General features: G+C 39.7%; 1 protein-coding gene across 1 annotated transcript; it reads right to left on the bottom strand.

The window, feature by feature from the left end:
• Positions 1–3,768: 3,768 nt before the first annotated feature.
• Positions 3,769–26,192, bottom strand: LOC309566428 (NXPE family member 2-like). Its single transcript, XM_082271570.1, has 5 exons — positions 26,089–26,192; positions 22,136–22,821; positions 16,139–16,200; positions 9,084–9,302; positions 3,769–4,308 (listed from the first exon to the last, which is right to left on the bottom strand). Exons 1-5 carry the CDS (start codon positions 26,185–26,187, stop codon positions 3,773–3,775), a joined length of 1,602 nt encoding a protein of 533 aa, XP_082127696.1. The 5' UTR covers positions 26,188–26,192; the 3' UTR covers positions 3,769–3,772.
• Between the last annotated feature and the right edge of the window lie 333 nt (positions 26,193–26,525).

Raw genomic sequence — 26,525 nt, 5'->3', positions numbered from 1 at the left:
GTGAATGTCTCTGACCAAACAATCAAAAACAGACTTCAGGAGGGTGGCCTGAGGGCCTGACATCTTCCAGTGTGTCCTGTGCTCACTACCCGGCACCGTGGAGCTTGATTGGCATTTGCCATGGAACACCAAAATTGGCAGGCCTGCCACTGGCATTCTGTGCTTTTCACAGATGAGAGCAGGTTCACCCTGAGCACATGTGACAGACGTAAAGGGTCTGGAGAAGCCGTGGAGAATGTTATGCTGCCTGAAACAACGTTCAGCATGACCGGTTTGGTGGTGGGTCAGTGATGGTCTGGGGAGGCATATCCATGGAGGGACGCACAGACCTTTAAAGGCTGGACAATGGCACCCTCACTGCCATTAGGTATCAGGATGAAATCCTTGGACCCATTGTCAGACTGTATGCTGGTGCAATGGGCCCTGGGTTCCTCCTGGTGCATGACAATGCCTGACCTCATGTGGCGAGAGTATGCAGCCAGTTCTTGGAGGATGAAGAATTTAATACCATTGAATGGCCCCCTCACTCGCTGACTTGAATTCAATAGAACACATCTGGGACATTATGTTTCGGTCCATCTGAAGCTGCCAGGTTGCACCTCAGTCTGTTCAGGAGCTCAGTGATGCCTTGGTCCAGATCTGGGAGGAAATACCCCAGGACACCATTCGTTGTCTCATTAGGAGCGTGCCCCAACGTTGTCAAGCATGCATACAAGCACGTGAGGGCCATACAAACTACTGAGTACCATTTTGAGTTGCTGCAATGAAATTTCAGCAAAATGGATTAGTTTGCTGCATCATTTTTTCACTTTGCTTCTTGGGGTGTCTTTGAATTCAGTCCTCTGTAGATTGATAATTTCATTTCCATCAAACAATGTAGCATCTTTTAGTTTCTAACACATTACCCAGTCCATATCAGTATATGTATCCAGCATGACATTTTTACCTATTGAGATCGAATGTATTTTCAAAGTGTTCCCTAAATTTTTTGAGCAGTTGTATAATATAATATGTAACTAGATGATAAAATGAGTTGTCATTGCCACATCCATGTTTGCAAAATACTGACATATCTGGGCCTGAAAAGAACAGGGTGTGTTCTTTGTCAAGCCCTGTATTTGATGTTAATGTAAATTATAATTAGATTTTATATAGTTACATAGTTAATCAGGTTGAAAAAAAACACAAGTTCATCCATTTTAAACAACAGGAAAAAAATGAATTCTTATTGTGTCATATAATTATATGTACACCTGAAAAAAAAAAAATGTTTTTCTTTTGGACTATCTCAGTTATATATTGGTATTTGAAGGATTGCAATCGAACTATTCACAGATATCTCTTCTAGCACCGTTTTAATAGAAAATTGCATGTAGCACTTTATTTTGAGCACAATATAAATTTGTTTTACTGTTTATGAATCAGATTGAAGACTAACACTGGATTTATATAATTTATTTATTGATGTCACTGGTAAAGAAGTAGCATTCTGATATTTATTTATTTATCTATTCATTTATTGATACACACCGTACTCATATATTTATTTATTTTAAGCAAAACCTTGATATTTATTGATTTGATTGACACACCTGCACTTTCATCACCTAATTATTTTGGAATATAAATGTTATATTTATCACGCTGAGCACCTTCAAATCAAGATTTGTACACACCACTGCCACCAACCCAAATAGAGATCCATGAGAGCTGATCCCTGAAGCGCACCACCACTCCTTTAATAATACAAGAGGTATCTATTGATGATGATTAGACATGACAGGGGTCTTAGGTATTTATGGGGTGCTTGTTTATGGTAAATAGCATTTCAAAGAGTAACTTGTGTAACCACTTGCTGACCGCGCCAAATGATGGCTACAGTGCAGCCAGCTAGGTTCTTGGATGCCGTCATATGATGGCATGCCATGATCGCACCTGCCTGCTGCAGGCTGCTGGTGGCGAGCTCTGTGATCCAAGTGTTCAGAGGACACTGCTGATCACAGATTGAGGTAAAAAGCCAATCAGTGGCTCTTTACCACATGATCAGCTGTGTTCAATCACAGCTGACCACGTATGTAACAGAAGCCAATCATTGGCACTCCTTTCCTCATGCTGATGGTGTGAGGAGAGGAGGGGAGAAGAGAGCTGATAACCGGCTTTTGTAAAAGGGACTTCTACACTGATAATCAGGGTTCTGATTATCAGTGTCCTGATTATCAGTGCAGTCCCAACAGTGCCCACCAGTGCTATCAATCTGTGCCCACCAGTGTCGCAATCTGTGCCCACAAGTGCTGCCAATCCTTGCCCATTAGTGCTGCCAAACAGTGCCCGTCCGTCAGTGCCTCCTCATCAGTGCCGCCTATCAGTGCTACCTATCAGTGCCTCCTATCATTGCCCATTAGTGCTGCCTATCAATGCCCATCAGTGCTACCTATCAGTGCCCATCAGAGCCACCTATCAGTGCCCATCAGTGCCACCTATCAGTGCAGCCTCATCAATGCCTCCTCATCAGTTCCCACCAGGTGTGCCTCATCAGTGCAGCCTATAAGTGTCCATCAATGCCCATCAGTGCTGCCTCATCAGTGCAGTCTATCAGTGCCCATCAGTACAGACTCATCAGTGCAGATCAGTGAAGGAGACAATTTTCCTGTTTGCAGTATTGTATAACAAACTATGAAAAAGTTTTTTTTTTTTTCCTTTTTCAAAATTTTCAGTCTTTCATAGTTTATTTAGTAAAAAATAAAAACCCAGTGGTGATTAAATAGCACCAAAAGAAAGCTCTTTATGTGTGAAAAAAGCTATAAAAATGTATTATGGGTACAGTGCTGCATGACCACGCAATTGTCATTCACAATGTGACAGCGCCGAAAGCTGAAAATTGGCCTGTGCAGGAAGGGGGGTAAAAAAAAAAAAATGCCCAGTAGGCAAGTGGCAACTACTTATGGTAAAGAATGCAATTTTGCCTTAAACAATACAGGGAATATCTGAACAGCTTCAATTGAAGTTTATGCCTGCAGTTGTTCTAGGCCAAGAAGCATGAAGAAGATCATATGTGCTGGTAAAACCAACCAATCAGATTGCCTTACATTTAGGTCAACTGGAAAAAGCTATATAGCAAGGAAAGATTTTTATTGCTGACACAATACTATGGAGAGACAGGTCTAGAATATACTATACATAATTACATGCATGGATGCCACCTAGGTGCGTAATATAGAGTGGAAATACAGTATATGCTGGAAGGCTGAAGTGCCTCTATGCTTGCTATGACAGAAAAGGACTTTGTATGGGACTCTGAAGGCTTCTGACCATTGTATTATTTGAAAGTACTCTTGTCGGTCTTTGTCATCTGTTCACAGATCCAATAAATACTAAACTCTCTGGAGAACCCAATTGCTGGATTGGAGGAGTTATTAATTACAATAATAATTATTAGTCATCATTGCTTTATTTACAATATGCTCTATGGGCGGCCGAGTGTAGAAGGACTCTGCTGTTCATTTACACCCGACTGCCCACTGATTTAATCCACCTAGAGAGAGGGTGATGGATTCCCTGTCATTCATTTTTAGCGTACCGGAGACTGAGGTAGACGGGTGTAAACAGACACAAGACCCTTTACACCCGCAGGTTCATAGGAGTGAATTGACCGTCTAATCAGGTCCACCTGAAAAACTGACAAGCGGACCTGATTGGAAAGGTTGTGTGAAAGGGTCCTTAGAGGTAGTACATTCTTCTATGCAGCAGTTATCCTGGTAGTTTATTTCACTAATCAACAAATATATGTTAAAAACATGAATATCTGGTTTCTGATTACATGTTCTGGTAGATGTACATCATTGGTATGGTAAGCAATGCTCATGTCCCAGGCATCAATCATAGCCACACGAAGGTTGCTGAACATGTCCTTCACTATCAAGTTCTGGATATATCCATGGAAATCACTGAGTCTTTCAGCATCTGCTTGGATCTCTCTGGTGTTGTCTATTTTAAGAATAACCTTTGTGTCTGGACTTCTTACAAGGAGGCGTTGTACAGCTTTGTAGACATTGAGAACCCTTCTAATAAATAGATAGATGGGAAAAAGTCGAAAGTGATGTCCCATGCAGAGGACAAGAACATAGTGTCGACCACCAGCCAGCTGGTCTATCTCCCGACTCATGTAGTTATTATCTTTGACCGTGTACAACTGGCTTGCAACAAAAGGATGGCTGTGCTTTTTCCAATAAAGCAGAATGTTCTTCTCCTGATCTGTTGCTATGAGCAAAGATTGCAGTCCATTTCTATGGAGATTCAAATTTTTCAAGCCTGTATAGCAAAATTTAATGCAGAAAAATTTAATAAAGCAAAAGAAAATGAATAAATTGTTCAATAAATAAATACATTGGAAACATTATAATATTAAAAAAGAAGAAAAAAAGATTATTCGTTTAAAGAAAAAAGATAACATCAGATCATATGATGTGACAAGCTTACTGCATTTTCTGGCATCAACCGGTATATTCTGTACCTGCTGAACAGCGTTTTGTAGCTTGATCTTTGAGAAAAAAAATCATATATTCTCTATGGAGATGGTTCACATCTCCACTCCAAGTCATGGAAGCCAAATGCCTGAAGCTCAAAAATGTTCTGGAGCTTTTTTTGTAGCTGGAATTGGGCAGATTTGAGCATTTTTGGCGTGTTTTTATTCCCACAGAAATGAATGGAAATGCGCCATTTTGTGTGCAATCGTGCGTTTTGTCGTTCATTTTTGTTCAAATTTTTGCTTGGATGAAAAAATTTAAAAAAATTAAAAAGTAATAATATATGAATAAACAAATGTAAAATAAATAAACAAATAACTAAACATTTTCATAAATAAATAATAAAAAAAGAATAATTACATAAATAATTCATATTTAGCCCTAACCTTGAAAAATATTAAATCAATTATTATTATTATTATTATTATTATTAATTAATAATTATTATTATTAATATTTATTAATAATAATAAACACCAAAACCTGATCAAAAAAAATAATATAAATGAATAATAATAATTTATGTATCTATTTATTTTGCGCTAGGGTGTTTAGTTATTTATTATTATTGTATTTTATTTTTTTAAGGGTTCGGGGTTAAGGTTAGGGGTTATTTTTTGTTTATTATTACTTAGTATTCATTTATTTAATTAATAAATGTATTCTTTTTTATGATTTTTTTATGTATTTAATTTACATTTATTTATGCTTTATTTATTATTATTTTTAGTAGTAGTAAGAGTAGTAGTATTACCACCCTAACTCGAACAAAATTAAATAAATAAATCATAAATAACCTTAACCCCCAATCCTAACCCTAACCCTGACTTCTAATCCTTACCCTAACCTAACCCCTAAATCGAAACCCTTACCCTAACGAAAAAAAATAATAAATGAATAATAAATAAAAAAGAAATAAAAGCTAATGGAAAAGCTAAAAAAGCTGGAATACCTAGCAATGAATGATGCAACAGATAATACTTTTTTTCTCTATTGACTAATAGAAAAATCCCAAAGCTCAAAAACACTGTTTAAAAAACACGCAAGTCGCGCATAAAAACGTGCCAAAATTGTGCATAAAACATGCAAAAAGAACCTGGAAAAACACTCAAAGACGCTATGCTCAAGTGTAAATGCAGCCTTGTTCTTAGCTTTAAAAAGAAAACAAATGCAGCCACTACATCAGAGTACTTATAAATTGAAATAAATTAAATTTTTGCTGTTGAATTTAGCAAATTACTTGGGCAAGAGTTTTTAACAAGCAATTTTACAGAACCAGTATATACACATATATATGTACAGTTTCTCACAAAAGTGAGTACACCCCTCACATTTTTGTAAATATTTTATTATATCTTTTCATGTGACAACATTGAAGATATGACACTTTGCTACAATGTAAAGTAGTGAGTGTACAACTTGTATAACAGTGTAAATTTTCTGTCTCCTCATAATAACTCAACACACAGCCATTAATGTCTAAACCCCTGGCAATAAAAAAAGAGTACACTGCTAAGTGACAATGTCCAAATTGAGCCCAATTAGTCATTTTCCCTCCCCGGTGTCATGTGACTCGTTAGTGTTACAAGTACTCAGGTGTGAATGGGGAGCAGGTGTGTTAAATTTGGTGTTATCACTCTCACTCTCTCATACTGGTCACTGGAAGTTCAACATGGCACCTCATGGCAAAGAACTCTCTTAAGATCTGAAAAAAAGAATTGTTATACTACATAAAGATGGCCTAGGTTATAAAAAGATTGCCAAGACCCTAAAACTGAGCTGCAGCACTGTGGCCAAGACCATACAGTGGATAAACAGGATAGGTTCCACTCAGAACAGGCCTTGCCATGGTCGACCAAAGAAGTTGAGTCCACTTGTTAAGCCTTATATCCATAGATTGTCTTTGGGAAATAGATGTATGAGTGCTGCCAGCATTTCTGCAGATGTTGAAGGGGGGGGGGGGTCAGCCTGTCAGTACTCAGACCATACACGGCACACTGCATCAAATGGGTCTGCATGGCTGTCGCCCCAGAAGAAAGCCTCTTCTAAAGATGATGCACAAGAAAGCCTGCAAACAGTTTGCTGAAGACAAGCAGACTAAGGACATGGATTACTGGAACCATGTCCTGTGGTCTGATGAGACCAAGATAAACTTATTTGGTTCAGATGGTGTCAAGCGTGTATGGCGTCAACCAGGTGAGGAGTACAAAGACAAGTTTGTCTGGCCTACAGTCAAGCATGGTGGTGGGAGTGCCATGGTCTGGGGCTGCATGAGTGCTGTCGGCACTGGGGAGCTACAGTTCATTGAGGGAACCATGAATGCAAACATGTACTGTGACATACTGAAGCAGAGCATTATCCCCTCCCTTTGGAGACTGGGCCGCAGGGCAGTATTCCAACATGATAACTACCCCAAACACACCTCCAAGATGACCACTGCCTTGCTAAAGAAGCTGAGGGTAAAGGTAATGGACTGGCCAAGCATGTCTCCAGACCTAAACTCTATTGCGCATCTGTGGGGCATCCTCAAATGAAAGGTGGAAGAGCGCAAGGTCTCTAACATCCACCAGCTATGTGATGTTGTCATGGAGGAGTGGAAGAAGACTCCAGTGGCAACCTGTGAAGCTCCATGCCCAAGACGGTTAAGGCAGTGCTGAAAAATAATGGTGGCCACACAAAATATTGACACTTTGGGCCAAATGTGGACATTTTCACTTAGGGGTGTACTCACTTTTGTTGCAAGAGGTTTAGACATTAATGGCTGTGTGTTGAGTTATTTTGATGGGACAGCAAATTTACACTGTTATACAAGCTGTACACTCACTACTTTACATTGTAGCAAAGTGTCATTTCTTCAGTGCTGTCACATGAAAAGATATAATAAATATTTACAAAAATGTGAGGGGTGTACTCATTTTCGTGAGATACTGTGTATATATATATATATATATATATGTGTGTGTGTATATATATATATATATATATATATATATATATATACACACACACATATATACACACACATATATATATATATATATATATATATATATATATATATTGTGGGAGATTTAGCTCGGTGGCGGGTATGGATGACCCCTTGGGGGGGTGCGTTTACACAGGGAGATAGCCGAGAAGTGGTTGCAAACAACAGTTTGGTTTATTCTTGCAATTTACTTCACACAAGTGCAAGCCTCAAAAACATCAAAATAAAAATAAAACACAAAATAAATCCTTGCCACTGTGGGCGGCTACCTTCTCACATACAGGAACCTACCTACGGAGTCTGTCTCCAACCTACTGTTGGGCAAACTTTGCTGATCCTACAGCAGACACTCAATAGTCCATGTTTTTTCTTCATACAACAAATGTCCATTGAACATGTCCCTTTTCTCTTCACATAGAACACATTCCTTTGTTTGTCTCTTCACATAGCAAACAGTGCATTTATTTATTTCCACATAGAAATAGTCCAAGACCTCACCTTGAGTAGTCTTCAGTCTTAATTAATTTCCCCTTCACACAGGAAATGTCCATTGGTTTCTTTTCACATAGAAACGATCCTAGACCTCACCTTGAGTAGTCTTCACACTTGTTACCCTCCTCAGCGCACATCGCTTCAGGAGGTTTTCCCCATGCTCACACAGCTTCAAGGGGCATACCTTCTCCCATGCCCACACAGCGTCAGGAGGCACACATCTGACTGTCCTCCTCTCCCCAGCTCACACAGCGTCAGGAGGCAACAATCAATTGATTTCCTTTGGACAAATTATAGAGGTCTTAACTTCCTCATTCTGAACAGCTGAAGGCCATTCAACTTCCTTAAGCCGTCCTGGCTACCTTTTCAGCCGACACCCTGTAGTAATTGGTGAATTGTCTAACCCAAGCAGAAGTGTATCTCCTGTCTGTGACAACATCCACAGATTTACCTAACTTCCTGTCACAATATATATATATATATATATATATATATATATATATATATATATATATATATATATATATATATATTTTTTTTTTTTTCTTTTGCTGGCACAAATAAATTTGGCACTTTATTTAATTTTCTTTTTTTAAATCTGTTTAATCTGTTGGCCCAAATGAATTCATCTCCTTCAGTTATTTTTGGCATTTTATGCAACTTCCTTTTTTTTAATCTCTCAGTTTCTAAACCCCTATATGAGTGGACCCACTGGACGATGATGCTGTAATAAGGGACAGCTAAATTACCACCAGACACAAGAGATTATATCACATTTTGGGACTAGGAGGAGAATAATTTAATAATTCTAGCAGAGATTAAAGTATGCAGGACTCTGACCACGTTGGCACAGGCCTAGTTTATTTCTTGGCAAAAAAAAAATAATTACAATATTAGTAAGCTTCAATGGCTTGAGTTTAATACCTTATAAAAATTCAGAATTGTAACTTAGTTATATGCAACAAAGTATTCATATTATATTAACATATTACACTCTGAAATAATACACTTGGAATATACTAGATAACATGTTTATTTTTTTACCTCATCATATTAAGTACATAGGTAGTGGACAAACATACCTTTTAATGTACGTGTCAGACTATGAAACCATTGTCTTAACGTTGAGTCTCCCAAAATATAGACCATTTTGTCCTGTAAACAAGTATACATCTGTTCTGGAGTAGTAAAGCTTTTGATTTTGCAAAAAACAGGATTCCAGATATCTTTCAGCACAAAGCCACTGGGAAATGGGGAGTCCATTCCTATCTTGCATTCATTCAGAGGTGCTGATGTTGGTCCTTGTAAAAAAAAAAAAAAAAGAAAAAACAACATAATAACTATGGTACTCTTGTATTTTTGATGTACATATATTTAATAAATACTGTCAAGATTGTAAAAATGAAAAGTACAGTCAAACCTTTGCTGAAGGTTTTGAAGTGAGCATATCCTAGGAAAATGAAGGTTTCCAACTTTACAGGGAAAACCTAGAAAAGTTAATTGTGGCAAAGCAGTACTCCACTATTTCCCTTAAATATCATGGAACTTTTCTTCTGAAGACTTGCTGGAGGGGAAGTTTTAAATTGCTTCACTAAGTGCGTATGTACAGTACCGTGAAAAAGTTTTATGAAGGTATTAGGAAATGCTATAAAAATATATATTGTAATTGTTCTATTTTGATCAATTTACAAAATGAAAAGTGAGCGAACAGAAGAAAAATATAAAGCAAATCAATATTTAGTGTGACTACCATTTGGCTTCAAACCAGAATAATTTTTCTACTTGCACAACGTCAGGGATTTTGTAGGATTAGAATCAGGTGTATAATTAACCAATTATATCAAGCAGGTGCTCATGATCATCAATTTCATATGTAGGTTAAAACAGTCATTAACTGAAACAGAGACAGCTGTATAGGAGGCTTAAAACTAGGTGAAGGGCACCCAAGGTGAGGTTGTGGAAGACAGTTTCCTGTCACAGGTTATATACCATGGCAAGACAACAACAAACAAGGTAGTTATACTGCATCAGCAAGATCTGTCGCAGGCAAAGATATCATAGATTTCCAAAAAACAACAATATCTCTCCTGCGCTCGAGTGGTATGCGGGAAGGTGAATCTTCTAGGCGGTTTTATGACACAAATGAAGTGGTCTTGCTGCCCCCCTCAGGACCAAGGGTATCCAAAAGGCAATACAAGAAAGAGTGGCGATTTTGGCTCTGAGGAAGAGGGTCCTCCCTCGAAACACGTAAGCCACATCAGGTTTGAGGACACCATCACGCTATCCAGCAGTAGAGAAGTGTCCTGGAAGCGAGCGGTACCCATTTCCTATATGCTTGTTCATATGCTACGTTTGTGAGTATATTCTACGCTACCCTTCTTTGATTTTAATAAACTTTTAAGTGGTAATGCACAAGGTCGGTGCGCCCTTCTCTTGTTGTTTTCTTAAAGATATCATAGAGACTGGGCTTTCGAGATGTTGGTGCTGTTCAATCTCTTTTGAAAAAGCACAAAGAAAAGGGCAATGTTGAGGACCATAGATGCAATGGTCGGCCAAGGAAACTTAAAGAGGTTGTAAACTCGTTTGAGTTTTTTTTTTTTTTTTTACACCCTGCAAAAGAAAGACATAATGAGCTAGTATGCATCGCATATTAGCTCATTATGCAATACTTACCTCAGAACGAGCCCCCGCCGTGCCGCTCACTCACCTCTATGACGGGCGACATGTCTAGTCGCCCGTCTTCCGGGATCACGGCATCCGGCCATCTGATTGGCCGGAGCCGCGGTGACGTCACTCCCGCGCACGCGCGCTAGAGCCGACAGTCACGGCACGGGGCTCTGAAGGAACGGCACGATCGGCCGTTCCTTCAGAGCGCATGCGCCAGTGACGTCACTGGCGACATGTAAGGTAAATATCTCCTAAACGGTACATGTTTAGGAGATATTTACAGTACCTATAGGTAAGCCTTATCATAGGCTTACCTATAGGTACAAGTTGTAGAGGAGGGTTTACTTCCTCTTTAATGCATCGGATGAAAGACACATTATGTTCTTCAAGTGAAAAAATATAAATCAACCACGCTAACCATGACAGTAACTGAAAATAAAGCTTCTAGTACATCAACTGACACCTGTTGTGTAAACCAAATTAAAACGTAAAAGTGCAGCGCTAAATCAGTGAATCAATGTATGAACATATACTGTATAAATGTAAATTCATATAACCAATGTAAGAAAGTTCATAAGTAAGTCCAAAGGGTATGCAGAAATTAAGTAGTGCTTCAAATTCATAAGTGAAGAAAAATTGTGTAAAAACCTCACACCAAGAGTAGAAAGTGAATGCGCTCACCAGAGGGTATGGACCCAGGATACCTTATAGTATGTGGGCGATACAAGCTGGTAGATGGTATAATTCCCAAGCGGTGGCTGGAACCCTCGATGTTAAGAAGAGGTGGCCAGAGCGTCTCATGTAGGAACTTGCAGGTCTCTCACAGTGATACATGGAGGAACAAGCCAGACAAAGACGACATAGTGTAAAACTGCTAAAACTTTTATTTTGCATAAAAAGTCAAAGACACACTTACAAGTATCCAATGCAAATGAGCAGGGAATATACAGAGATTGATGGCATTCACGACAATCCTTGTCGTGAATTCCATGTCCAAGGATTGTCGTGAATGCCATCAATCTCTGTATATTCCCTGCTCATTTGCATTGGTTACTTGTAAGTGTATCTTTGACTTTTTATGCAAAATAAAAGTTTTAAAGTTTGTAAAACTGCAGGAAAGGGCACTGGGGGGCAAACTAAAGTGTTTTTTTTATTTTGCATTGTATCAGTGTGTTTGGTGCATTTTACATTTGAATTTGCCGCCGGTTCCACCCCCCTGCGAACGTCACGTCGCAGGAGACGGAAGCCTGGGCATGGAGACGATCGGGAGGAAGATCTGCCGCTAGACACCGCCGGGATACATCGCTGGATCCCGGTGACAAGGTAAGTAACCCCTCTTTCAGGATCCAGCGATGCTTCTTTCGGTACCCCGCGTGTGGCTCGGGGGTTACCGCTTTTGGCTCTGAAATGTATCCCAGAGCCAAGCTCGGGAATACCGCTTAGAAGGTTAAGCATAAAAAAAAGAGTCCTGAAAGTGAATATTTGGCCCTCGCAGAGCCCTGATATCAACATCATCGAGTCTGTCTGGGATTACATGAAGAGACAGGAGGATCTGAGGCAGCCTTCATCCTCAGAAGAACTGTGGTTAGTTCTCCAACCTACCTGCCAAGTTCCTTCAAAAACTGTGTGCAAGTGTACCTAGAAAAATTGATGCAAAGGGTGGTCACACCACATATTGATTGATTTGATTTGGATTGCTCTTCTGTTCATTTACTTTCCATTTTGTTAATTGATAAAAATAAACTATTAACACTTCTATTTCTGAAAACATTCTTCATTTGCAGCATTTTTTTCACTTGAAAGACACTTGTAAAGGGCATTAACACCCTAAATGTACCCAGGCACAAAAAAAGAGGGCGGGGGGGGGGGGTTAACGGCTGCAACTGACTAAAACAAAATGGGCAAGGAAGGATAGATAAACAAATGAAGGGAGTCTTTTTAGTCCTTGAGAAAAGTCCATAGGCGTCAATAATGGCATGAAGTTCACATTATGGCAGCAACAGCAGTCTCTCTTCCAAGTAGGATCTGGGGAGGCTCCCACCAGCAAACCATGCATAAACAGGAAAAAGAAGGAGAGAAAAGTGCCACTACCTAAGTGTAGCATTTATTAAAACATATTAGAAAAATTAAAAACAATAGATATGCACTCACGTTTAAAAGATATGTAACAGCAGGTGGCAACCTTCCAGGTGGTCAATGGTGTGAAAGCCCCTCCGCGTGGATGTAATGTAAGGTGCATAGAACCAGGAATTAGACCAGGGGAACACCAGGAAGAGCCAACAAGAGCAGCAGACTGAGTGTGTATATCACATGTATAAAACCCACTGTGGCCAAGCACCTTATATTACATCCATGAGAAGGGGCTTGCTCACCATTGACCACATAGAAGGTTGCCATCTGCTGGTGATCAGTCTAATTACAATCTGGATACCGCTCAGGCGATCAATGAATGCCAACTGCTGCAGGTGCACATCCAGGCTTGTCACTGGGAACATGAATGGAGAAAACTAAAAAATGGTGGCACACTGCAGCAAAGTCAAAATATGAAAGGTGCTTTATTGGTCACCAAGCCAGAACAAAAAGCACAGGGAAAAGTAGTTGACACGTTTAACACGAATAGATCGTGCTTACTCATACTGGCAACCTATTGATATGCTTTTTAACGTCTTTTAAACTTGGGTGTATAATTATTGTTTTTCATTTTACCAATATTTTTTAATAAATGCTACAGTTAGGTAGTGGTGCTTTTCTCTCCTTTTTTCTGTTTATACAGCATTCATTCACACCTGCCTAAAACATTTGCACAGTACTGTGTGAATATATACAGTTTTCCAAATGTGTGTGGACATAACCAGAAGAAGAACGATTTAAGGCACCAACATCCCAATATTTAAGAAATTTTAAAAAAAGAATAGAATGGGAATACAGGACTTTTTAAGGTGCACAAATTATTGGTACAACACAAGATTTTGTCTCCCTCATCCGGCAGACAGAGGACACAGCGAACCAAATGAGGACATTTATTACATGCCTGTTATCTTCTTATATATTCAATATTGCGTTGGCCCACCCTTTGCAGCTTTAATAGCTTCAACTCTTCTGGGAAGGCTGTCCACAAGGTTTAGGAGTGTGTCTATGGGAATGTTTGACCATTCTTTCAGAAGCGCATTTGTGAGGTCAGGCACTGATGTTGGAGAGAAGGCCTGGCTCGCAGTCTCCGCTCTAATTCACCCCAAAGGTGTTCTATCGGGTTGAGGTCAGTACTCTGTGCAGGCCAGTCAGGTTCCGCCACACCAAACTCGCTCATCCATGTCTTTATGGCAAGGTCCATATCATTTGGTGGGGTTGGGCTTGGTCCCTTAGTTGTAGTAAAGGGAACTCTTAAGGTGTCAGCATACCAAGACATTTTGGACCATTTCATGTTCCCAACTTTGTGGGAACAGTTTGGGGATACCCCCTGTAATGGCACCCCGGACACAAAAGGGTTAAAACCGTTTAGGAGATCTTCCCCTTCCAGAGCTACAAGCACAGTTACTTGCAGGACACCAAACTCCCGAACTGGAAACCAAGGAATGATGCAAACAGTGTAGCTGGAACCTTATGAATGCTGCATACAGCTGAATAGGAAAAACCATATGAAGGGTTTACACTCCTAGCAGTCAAACTGGAACAGCATACAATAAATCCCCCCAATAACGAGACAAGGCTCTGCGTTGAGGTTAAAACAGGAACAAAATTTATTGGAAGAACACAGCACACTTTTATACAGAATTTGGAACATCCTTCCCCCAACAACCGCTTTCCCATTGGTCAATTGCACAGTACCTGCAGTTCCCCATAAGGTCCTCTCCAGCCATGCAAATGAGGGCTTGAAAATAACTCAGCAGTGATTGGTCAGATAGCTTGACCAGAAGGACTGCCATGTGCAAGGAGACAGAAGCCCCCAGGGGGTAATCAATGTACACAATAGCCAGACACAGAACAATGGTTCCCTAACGAGCCCTCAATACACATTACTCTGAGTGTCAATACATCTCTTAGCAGACAGCAGGCAAGTTCATTAGCACACCCGACAATAGGTGAATGGAGAGCCACCTCAGACAGTCCGTCTCCTCATTGGACTTCCTGGAATGACCATATTAGGAGTGCACTTCCTGTGCCTTACAGTTTACAGGAATAATGTTTAGCTTCCAGGATAGAGGCAAGACTCCATTAGCCACATGGTTAAAGAAACACAAAAAGACACAAAAATGCATAACTCCCAGTCTACTGAACAGAACCCCCACATTCAACCCATCCCCAGATAGCCTGGATCTGAGCGCTCAACATATCCAAACAGCGCTCAGATGCCACAAACACAGTCAAATCGCCATGGGGTTTACGTTTAGCATGGGCTGATGAGAGGGTCCATAGTCACATTGCAGGAGGCGAGCAATCAGGCTTCTCCAATGCCCAGTGGCGAGATTGGTCTCGTCACACCCCCTTCCTGGAACATGACTGCATACCAGTGCACAAAGCAAGGTCCATTAAGACATGGATGAGCGAATCTGGAGTGGAAGAACTTGACTGGCCTGCACAGAGTCTTGACCTCAACCCGAAAAAGAACACCTTTGGGATGAATTAGAGTGCAGACTGTGAACCAGGCTTTCTTTCCAACATCAGTGCCTGACCTCACAAATGCACTTCTGGAAGAATGGTCAAACATTCCCATAGACACACTCCGAAACCTTGTGGACTGCCTTCCCAGAAGAGTTGAAGCTGTTATAGCTGCAAAGGGTGGGCCAACTTCATATTGAACCCTACAGACTAAGACTGATATGCCGTTAAAGTTCATGTGCGTGTAAAGGCAGATGTCCCAATACTTTTAGTGTGTGTAAATATTACACAGGGCTCAAAAGTGGGTAACACAGGCCAATCAAAAATAATCCCCCCCCCCCCAACCTCCCCACTACAAATCTTTCCCTCCACTGCCCCCTCAGTACACAGCCCCCCCTTACAGTACAGATATTCTACCCCCCCCCCCCCCACAGAGCTTCCCCCGGAGTACAGAGGCCCCCAACACTATAGAGCTCTCCCACCACTGCCTGAGATTTCAGGGAGAAGTTTGAAGAAAGAACAGCAAGGATAGCATGGCTCAGTTTGGGCTGAGCCTGTCACCGGTAAAAGCAGATGGCGGCAGAGGAAGTAAGTAGTGCAGATTATTTCCTTTACCTCCTTCTGTGTTTACCAGTGTTAGGCTGGTCAGTCTCAGTCAAAAAAAAAATTACACCATCACCAAAATATGGGCAGGCTCGGCCAGGATGTGAACAAACTGTGGAGGCTACTGCCATTAGATCGAAGTATGCGCTTGAGAAGTGGGAGGGTGGGAGGCAAAAAGATACTGCAACTGCTCTTTATTTAAAAATGCACTCATCCTTTATTGATAAATAAAATATAAAAAAAACATATAATATTAAAATTCTATACTTACTTGCACATGTGGATACATTGATATATTCAAAATCCTTTTGGATATTAACTCCAATATTCTCTCTAAAGAAGGAAATGCATTTTTATGAAAGAGAGTAAAGTTGAAAACAAATGTATTGTAGTTTTGGAAAAAAATGTAAATCTATCTACAATCAGGGATAGATATTATAACATTAGCTTTATATGAATGTATCATTTTATCAATGATATCACACAGATTTCCATGGAGACCCTTGGGGATCAAACCTACTGTAGATGCCAATTACCTGGCAGATTTCAGTTTTTGCATCCAATCATCATTTTCATTTTTTTGTTTTATTACAATTCCAGGTTAGCTGGAACTGACATGTTGTAAAAAGACAATTTCTACCTTCTGTTCATGACCATACAAGTGCATCTCATAAAATTACAATATCATCAAAAAGTTTGTTTATTTCAGTAATTCAATTCAAAAAAGTGAAGCTCATATAGTTTATACAGATGTGTTACACATGGAGTGATATATTTCAAGCATTTCTTTCTTTTAACTTTGACGATTATGGCTTACAGCTAGTGAAAACATACTTAAATGTGCTGTGGTTGTTAGCGGTAACCCAGGCGGACTCACATCTAGCACAATGGCTGGGAATTCTGCTACACATATATATATATATATATATATATATATATATACACTGTATATATAATATATATATTAGGGTCACAAATACATATACTGTACGCAATATGGTTATGTTCACATGTTCTTTGCACAATGATAGGACATGTGTATATGCATATATCATGATTCAATCGTTTTTTCACTGATGTAACATGCATACATGTGGTCATTAAGGGTGTTTTCACACTTGGTGCGATTGCCTGGTCCAAACCCGAGTTCGATTGCTCCCCCCTTCCCCTGCCCCGAAGGACTGTGTTCACATTTGATTTTTGTATCCAAACCGCGGTACACTTGTGTCATCAAGCTGCAGCCGGCGCATACTCATGTTGCTTGGCAACCGCTGTAAACGAGAAGGTGCCAAAATGAATAGAGTTGCTTGCTTTGGTACGATTGCGTTCTCATCAGAAGCGAACCGTACTGGAGTTCACATGAACCGTACCCCAGACCACCCTTTTAAAGTGGACTTGGGTACGGTTCATGGGTGCGCACCCGAGTTCAAAGACAGTGTTCACATCATCAAAAAGAACCGAATTCTGACGTCAATCGAACCCGGGTGCGCACCAAAAGTGCTTGTGTGAAAACACCCTAAGTAGTTCCAAAGGTTTGAACCCTTTAAAATAATAAGTACATCATACTTACTGGCTCTGTGCAATGGTTTTGCTCAGAGCAGCCCTGATCCTCTTATTCTCGGGTTCCCCACTGGCGCTTCTGGCCCCTTCCCCTAGCTGAGTGCACACAGCTTGCTAACAGCCCCTGCTGTTAGGGAGATTCATTCTAACAATAATGAAAGAAAATACCAAATTTTAGGTTGTCCCCAGAAAAGAAATAGAGGGAAAAACTTCCAATGGGGTTAGTAGCTCCGATGACCTTCAAGGAATCCCTCACTTTGGAGGGATTTCCTCTCACTTCCTATTTTGGCTATGGGACAGGAAGTGAGGGAAAATCTCTGCAATGGGACACAGGTGACAACAGTTATAACCCTCCCTTACCCACTTGAAGACCAGGCCTATCCTGACATTTTTTGTTAACAAGTAAAATTTGCATTTTTTTGCTAGAAAATTACTTAGAACCCCTAAACATTATATATTTTTTAGCAGAGGCCCTAGAGAAAAAATTGGTGGTTGTTGCAATGTTTTATGTCACAAGGTATTTGTGAAGTGGTTTTTCAAATGCAATATTTTGGGAAACATATATATACAGGCATACCCCACTTTTAAGTACACAATGGGACCAGAGCATGTATTTAAAACGAAAATGTACTTAAAGTGAAGCAATACCTTTTTTCACTTCTCAATGCATGTAAATACACTAGCTCCATAGGAAATCTTGGTCAGCTTGACATGGCACTGCTCCCAAACCATAAGTGACAAGGACACCAAGCTTGGGGAGAATGTTAAGGGGATCCAGGACTATGACCTGGTAGATTACAAATAGGATATGTTGTAGTCCTAGGTCCCCACTCGGTGCTCCCTAAGTTTGGTATCCCTGTCACTTATGGTTTGGGAGCAGTGCCATGTCAAGCTGACCAAGATTTCTCATAGACGCCAATGTTAAAAACCGGGAGTAGTGCCATGCCAAGTTGACCAGGCTGTGTCTGTACTCGCGAGTGTATGTAAAGTGAGTGTACTTAAAACGGGGTATGCCTGTATACGTTTTAATGCAAAAAAATCACAATATGTAAATCAATTTTGGTTAAATATTAAAGATGAGGCTACACTGAGTAAAAATATACCCAACATGTCATGCTTTAAAATTGCATGCGCTCGTGGAATGGTGACAAACTACAATACTTAAAAATCTTCATAGGCGACACTTTAAAAATGTTAACAGGCTACCAGTTTAGAGTTACAGAGGAGGTCTAGTGCTAGAATTATTGCTCTCACTGTAACGTTCACAAAGATACCTCCCGTGTGTGGTGCGAACACTGTTTACGTATGTGTGCGTGACCTACATATGTGTTCACTTCTGTGTCCAAACACGAAGAGGCAGGGGCGCTTAAAGTGGAGTTCCACCCATTTTCTGAAGGTCCAATTACTCTTGTGCACATCCTGAATGCTGTAATAAATGGCAATTATTTATTTTTTGGTATTGTACATGTCTTTTTTAACTTTTCTTCTGCAGAACTTCCAGCTGGGACTGCCTAGGCAATTACGTCACTAGGCGATTTGCAAGGGCTCCTGGGATAGCGGCATCATGTAGTCCTTGCGAATTGCCTAGTGATGAAATCTTGCATTATTTCCAGCCCGGAAATGATGCGAACGGAAGGATCGGGATGTCATGATTGACAGGTTCCTATAGCAATGGGAGGGGAACTTCCGCCGACGCCATCATTGTTATGGCAATCTGTTGGGTAGCTAGCTGCACCGAATCTCAGAAACCAAGAGAAGAGGGCTTCAGATTCCCACAGATAACATGGAGCCTGCCTGCTCCCGAGATCTGGTTAATCTTCTCTTCAAATATTTTAACTCAAACTACAGGGACTACACATAGGACATTTAAATAATAAAAAAGGCTCTTCGCCAGATAGAGATTTAATTTATCCATATTGACTAACATTAGTGGTATTTGGAAGATTTCCTGTGTTCTACTGCCACTTACTCTTCACTTAAGCATTGTGTTTGTCCTATATCACATATTATTCATTATTTTCACATTCTGCGCAGTCAAGGATTTGAGATATTATTCGCCTATTTTATTTTGTATTATTTATTTCATTTACTACTTAAATAACACATTTGTTTTTATCACTGTCATATTAATATTCACTATTTATTCATCACTGGAAGATTTTTCACCTTGTTATTTATATTTATTTATTGGAGGTCACAGCACTTTGTCACTTTGATAGATTTATCTTTTTGCCTATTATTGCAGAATAGCGCAGAACCTCCTTCTTTACATTACACATAGGACATGTTCTAAATGTTGCTAGATATGTTTAAACAAGTACAGAGGAGTGTTTAAAAAAAATAAGGTATTTGTGGGACTGGAACTCTCCTTTAAAGAAAAAAAATGGATTATTATTTATTTTATTAAATTATTTTTATTTTTACACTGTCCCTTTATTTTTTGATCACTTTTATTCCTGTCACAAGAAATGTAAACATCCCTTGTGATAGAAATAAGGCATGACAGGTCCTCCCTATTGAGACATCTGGGGTCTATAACTGGAAAGCATGAGATCAAAAAAAAAAAAAAGAATTAATGTCATGCTCCAAAAAAAAATAAATAAATAAAATAAAATAAAATAAAAGGCAGTGTTTACATTTGCCTTAACTGAAAATGACATAACGACATCGCTTCCAGCCTCCTAGACCTTCTGGTCCTCGGCCAGCTCTATGATAACCAGGCGGCACCCCCGTTTCAGGTACTAGGCACCCTATTCGCATGGGAGAGCTCGAAGAGGTGCCCTTGGGTGTCCCCACTCCTGATGTCTGTAAAAGCAATCCAGCGGCTAATCAGTCTGTAGGCTTGCTTTTAGATAATAGAGCATACAGCTGCAGCCAGAACCACCTAAAGCCAATCATTTTGCGGCAAGTGGTTACTCGGCAAGTGGTTGATCTAAAATGAAAAAAAAAAAAGAAAATGTTTTGCCTTTAGTTCTACTTAAAACAAATGTTAAAAATATGTTTTATGAAAACATATGCAATATCATTTACATTCTTTACCTACCATGTTTAAGCCTTATGGTGGTCATAACAACCACAATCTGATTGTACAGAGGTTGTACAGTCTTCTTAAGTTTATCAAAACTATCTAATATGAGGACAAAACTAAACAATCCATCCAATTTGTATCCAGTCAGGCAGCCCTTGACATGACATAGTTGCAGGGCTTTTTTTAGCGGGCACTGCATGTATGTAATGGCAAGGGGTGCTGGGGTGTTCTGGGGGGTCTATTAATTCTGGCTGCTGAGGGATTTATTTTCACTGAATGGGTGTATTTTTGTATGGGGGTCTATTGTTGCTGGGGTCCTATGTTGCTGGGGGAAATTTACTTGAGAGGTCGATTGCTAGGAGATTTGTTTTTTTTGCTGGGGGTCTATTGTTGCTGAGGTGGGATTTTGTTGCAAGGGGTCCATTGTTGCTGGGTGGGTCTATTGTTGTGAGGAGGATCTGTTGGTGGACGGGGGGGGGGGACTATTATTGTCAAGGGGGGTCTATTTTTTCTGGGTGGTCTATTGTTGCTGTCGGGGTCTGTTATTGCTGGCAGCAGGGAATCTATTTTAATGCCTGTCTTGTTATCATTAATAAATTCCATAAAAGTTACTTAGCACCACAAAATGGTACTTAGTTATGTATACTCTAAAAAAGGGCGGACCTGGGAGGTGGGTAGGGGGTGCAACCAAGGGACAGTGATCTGAGGTGGGCAGGGTCGGAGACAGAGATGTATAGTAACTAAGTAGAACTACTTCACTACTGTACTTAAGTACCGAAAGGCGGTATCTGTACTTTCCTAGAGTAGAATTTTTTTCTCCTACTTCCACTTTTACTTCACTACATTTTTTCAATGATTTCAATACTATTACTCCGATATTTTCTTTTTGTGCTGCATAGTTACTAGTTACAATTATAAAAATGACCACTGCCAGAACAGTAGATGGCAGGTTTCATGAAGCTCAAAACATGTGTATTATCAGCGCATACGAAAATAAAAGCTACTGTATGTATAAATAAAAGCTGCATTTGAAATAATAAAAAACAATATGATGTTCAAACTTTTGACTTCTTTCTTTAATAACTCAGTACTTGTACTTTTACTTCCAGTACTTGAGTAGCAATTTGTTTTTCAAAACTACTGGTACTTTTACTTTCAGTACTTGAGTAGCAAAATTTTTTAAAAAACGACTTGCAATACTTAAGTACAAAAAATGTTGAATACTTTAGTACTTCTACTCAAGTCACTTTTTGATCGAGCACTTCCACTTCTACTCAAGTCACTTTTTGATCGAGAACTTGTACTTTTACTTAAGTATGGGTTTCGAGTACTTTATACAACTCTGGTCGGAGACAAGGGGTGACTCAGAGGGGGGAAGTTCCTACACCTATTCTCTGAGTAAAAAAAGCCATGCATAGTTGTATACTGTATAGTATAGATCTAAAAGAGATTGTACAGTTGGATTGGTAAGCTTTATTCCTGCACCAGTTCAGAATTAGGACCAACCAATACTTTCAAAGGCAACAGTAAATGCTAAGTGTACATCCTAAAGTAAGCTATATCCTGTAAGAAAGCTGAAGACGTGTTTCTCTTCATTGTTACAAGCTCTAAAATTTGAAAAGGCATTTTAAAGGGCTTTAAATCCAAATATAGAAAAACATTTCAAAATGCAAAAGTTACCTTTTAACAAGGGTCTTCTCTAGGCTGTTGAGAAATGAGAAATTCCTGTTGAATGACTGAAGATTCGCTATTGATCGACAATCAAAATTCTCTGCTTTGGTACAAAAATATGATTCGTTCTCTTTTTCATATCTGTATTCGCACACATCTTTTGTTCCATTTAATTGAAATCCACATTCCGTCTTGACTTGTTGAGTTCCATTTACAAAGGTTCCTAAAAAGTATACAAGACCATAGCCCTGGTTCCTTGCCCTCCACAGTGCCGAAACAGCTTCGCTGGAGTGGTGAAGAACTAAAGACACGTAAACTTTCCCTTCCCAAAATAAAGTGAAATGGACATGGTATGTTCCATTATTAAAATCTTCAACTTTGCCCGTTGCTCCAGCTTTAAGGTTTGTTGAAAATATTTTTGCTTTTATAAAGTCTCCCCCATAGGTTTTCTTGTTACCCAAATGGTCAAACATCTCAATTTGCACAATTAATGTCTCCCCAACACAGTATTTCTGTCTTGGATTATATAGCGAGGCTCTGCTCTTCTTGGCACTTGTTGTTTTGTCAAAGTTTGTAACTGTAATTGTAGGGATAATAGCAGATATTTTGTTAAAAATTCTCATCTCATCTTCTGTTGGGGCCGTGCCAATAAAGAATGTTTTCTGTACATGTTCAGTAGGCATGAATGGGACAATCTATAAAGCAAAAGTCAATTATTAAACTAACTTTTTGTGGTTATGTGGATGCTTTAGCATAGTAAAACCCTCCAGCATAAAGTAAGTTGCAGCTGTACACTGGAGTGTTTGCTCCCTTAAGGGATCCAATAACTCGAGAGAAGAAGCAAGCAATCAAACATCTATAGGAACTGGTTCAAGTTCAAGTATTGGGTAAAGAATATTGGGTAAAGTATAAATATTGGGTAAAGTATTGGGTAAAGGGTAAAGTAAAATATTGGGTAAAGTATTGGGTAAAGAATTGGGTAACATGTAAATTACAAAAGTGCGCTAATACGTGAGCAAGTGAACCATAACATAATGTCCATATGTAAAAAGGATCCAAATAAATCAACAAATTGAATAAAAGTCTTTTTCATCTGGAAGGGGGTGTTCCCAAGGTGATACGTGCAGGAAAACCAACTGATGGATGATGGGTGTGTATAAAATAGGTGAATTAACCTCTTACCAAAAAGCAATCCTTAAATGTGACATTAAACAAAACTGCAATCCTGTGATGACACCCAGTGATGTGAATGGACTCTTACCACAATTGAGAGAGAATGGAGCATATACTGTGGTACCAAGGAATCCAACGGATCAGCCAAAGTTGATGGGATATCCGGTGGGATGGATGGATCAACAGAGCTTCCCAGTTATAGGGATCTGGAAGCTTCCAGAGGTAGGAATACCAACAAGAGGACCGCAATAAAAAGAGGAAGGGACTAATAGTGCATTACCCACAGTTTATTCAATAAGTAAAGGTATCAGTAGAAACGCGTTGGGGGGAGCCAGCCGTGCTGCTACATGTCCCGGATCGCACTGCAGGCGACTTTTATCTGAGCATTTGCTGTCTACAACATCGGATGTTTGTAAGTGTTTTTACCTTTATTTATTGAATAAACTGTGGGTAATGCACTATTAGTCCCTTCCTCTTTTTATTGCGGTCCTCTTGTTGGTATTCCTACCTCTGGAAGCCTCCAGACCCCTATAACTGGGAAGCTCTGTTGATCCATCCATCCCACCGGATATCCCATCAACTTTGGCTGATCCATTGGATTCCTTGGTACCACAGTATATGCTCCATTCTCTCTCAATTGTGGTAAGAGTCCACTCACATCACTGGGTGTCATCACAAGATTGCGGTTTTGTTTAATGTCACGTTTAAGGATTGCTTTTTGGTAAGAGGTTAATTCACCTATTTTTTACACACCCATCATCCATCAGTTGGTTTTCCTGCACGTATCACCTTGGGAACACCCCCTTCCAGATGAAAAAGACTGTTATTCAATTTGTTGATTTATTTGGATCCTTTTGACATATGGACATTATGTTATTGTTCACTTGCTCACGTATTAGCGCACTTTTGTAATTTACATGTTACGTTTCTTTACCCATTTTCATTTATCACAGTGCTGCTTTTACACATATTTACATTGGTTTGCGCACCTTTTTTCTTCATTACTTCAAGTTCAAGTATTCACTGGGCCAGATTTCAGATAATGAAAACCTTCTTCAAGCAGAAAAAAATGTCCTTTACTGGGTGTATAAAAAAGATATTGCTGATACCTGTTTGCGTAATCTCTAGCTAAAAAAAAAAAAGGTACCGTTGGCATGAGAATGGCCAAAGCCACCAAAGCCAATTTGGAGCATTCCTTCATAACTGGATTCCCACCTTCATTCCTGTCTTGTTTTTTAATCCTAGCCTGAGTCTGAGTAATTATGGCAGGGTGTATTACTTCACCTCTACACTTTTGAAACAACCCTGACGCAACAACCCAGTATACGCTGAGATAATTCTATTTTACAGTGATCACAAGCTTTTCAAAGCTCCCTTGCAAGCAAACCAGGACACAGGTGAATGAGGAGGAGCATGGGTGTGTTGGGTTTTCTTTTTCCTAATTGCAGGGTAAGGTAGATAATACGTGCTTCCTTTTGGCTCCCAGTGATACTAAGGGACCTAGGGTACAATTTTGGGGTTCCCCTCTTGAAGCACCTGCTCATTACTAAAGGATTTAAAAAATTGTCATCAACAGAGCAGATGCGTGCAAGTTAGCAGTCCTTTTACTGTGCATAGGTAGAGGCATTTAACCACTTTACCACCGGAGGATTTTGCTGTCTTACGTCCAGGCCACTTTATGCGATTCAGCGCTGTGCGACTTTAACTGACAATTGCGCGGTCGTGCGACGCCGTACCCAAACAAAATTTACGTCCTTTTTTTCCCACAAACAGAGCTTTCTTTTGGTGGTATTTGATCACCTGTGCGATTTTTACTTTTTGCGCTTACTTTAAATAGCGTTTATTTTGAAAATATAACAATATTTTTCACATTTTTTTATAATTTAAAAATCAAATTTTAAAAATCAAATTTTTTTAAAATTTTTGGCCAATTTGTTTTCTGCTACCTATGTTTGGTAAAAAAAATCACAATAAGCATATTTTGATTGGTTTGCGCAAAAGTTATTGCGTTTACTAACTAAGGGAAAGATTTGGTGTTTTTTTTTTTAACGAGTAATGGCGGCGATCTGATCTGATTTTTGACACTTTTGGGGGTACCAGTGACATTTCTACAGTAATCAGTGCTATAAATATACACTGTTACTGTAAAAATGACACTGGCAGGGAAGGGGTTAATTTTATTGGAGAGGGAGGGGTTAATGTATGCCTGGTGCTTACTAACGTGTGTGGGGGGAGGTGACTGTGTGACACAGGGACAGATCGCATGTTCAGCTATGCTGAACACTGCAATCTGTCACTGTTTGTCACTTAGGAGATAAGTGTGTAAACAGATCGGGCGGATCTTCAGACTCGATTCCCCGACGATCGGGGAAGAGCAGCGGCGATCGCCGCCGCTCCTCCCCTGGCCCGACTCCCGCTGTGACTGAAAACAGCGGGAGCACGCCTCCGGCGGCGCACGAGCACCGCCTACAGGGGGAGGAGTCCAGCAACGTAGGTCTACGTCTCTGGACGGAATCGAACCACTTTGCCGCAGTACAGTCCCAGTGACTGGTCGGCAAGTGGTTAAAAAAAAAAATCAATGATGTCCTCTGCTTTGGCCAACACCATGGCTTGAAGGTTGCACAGCCAGTCAGTGGCTTCTCTGTGTAAACCCCTGGGGATTTCCATAACACAGATAGATCTATGTATTATAAATAAATCTATGTATGACTCGCAAAACCAGGGTCACAGTAACATAATGCTAATTGGCAAGTACATATACATTTCTGTTGTGAACCTAAAAGACTTACCAGCACCTTTAGATTTCGATAATAAGTAATGAAGCTTATAATGATAATGTGTAAGAATAGGAAATTTAAGATGATTTTAGGGCTCCACACAAACTTCATCTTGTCATAAACCCTGGAATAGAATTGTGTTGTTTTGGTTAGGCCAGATTGCCAATAAGAACATTTTTTCTCTTGCATTTAAATTAGGCACTTACAATTTCTAAGATATGTCAACTTGAAACACTTAATTCAGTGTGGGTTAGGGAAGCCAGTCTGTTTAAAGCAAAATAGAATTGAAATTAGAAATTCTGTTCAGCCAGTCTTTTGAACTCTACCAGGACACACAACTAGGTCTGCAACCTCACTGGAAATTACTGCAGTTAATAAACAAAGGTTGATCAATTACTAGCTCTAGCCTTTGATTAGGGAACGAAAGAACAGCAGCAAATAGATTAAAT

Source organism: Pelophylax lessonae (genome assembly GCF_965119305.1).
Source record: "Pelophylax lessonae genome assembly, chromosome: 11".
Classification (NCBI taxonomy): Eukaryota; Metazoa; Chordata; class Amphibia; order Anura; family Ranidae; genus Pelophylax; species Pelophylax lessonae.
Note: the sequence above shows the minus strand (reverse complement) of the source record. Positions and strands in the feature narration are given on the sequence as shown.

Coding starts and splice junctions, on each gene's coding strand:
- LOC309566428 (XM_082271570.1), bottom strand. CDS start 26,187: ATGAAGTTTGTGTGGAGCCCTAAAATCATCTTAAATTTCCTATTCTTA. Junction 16,201..22,135: donor GAGAAGACCCTTGTTAAAAG/GTAACTTTTGCA, acceptor TTCCTTCTTTAG/AGAGAATATTGGAGTTAATA. Junction 4,309..9,083: donor TCTGACACGTACATTAAAAG/GTATGTTTGTCC, acceptor TTTGCTATACAG/GCTTGAAAAATTTGAATCTC.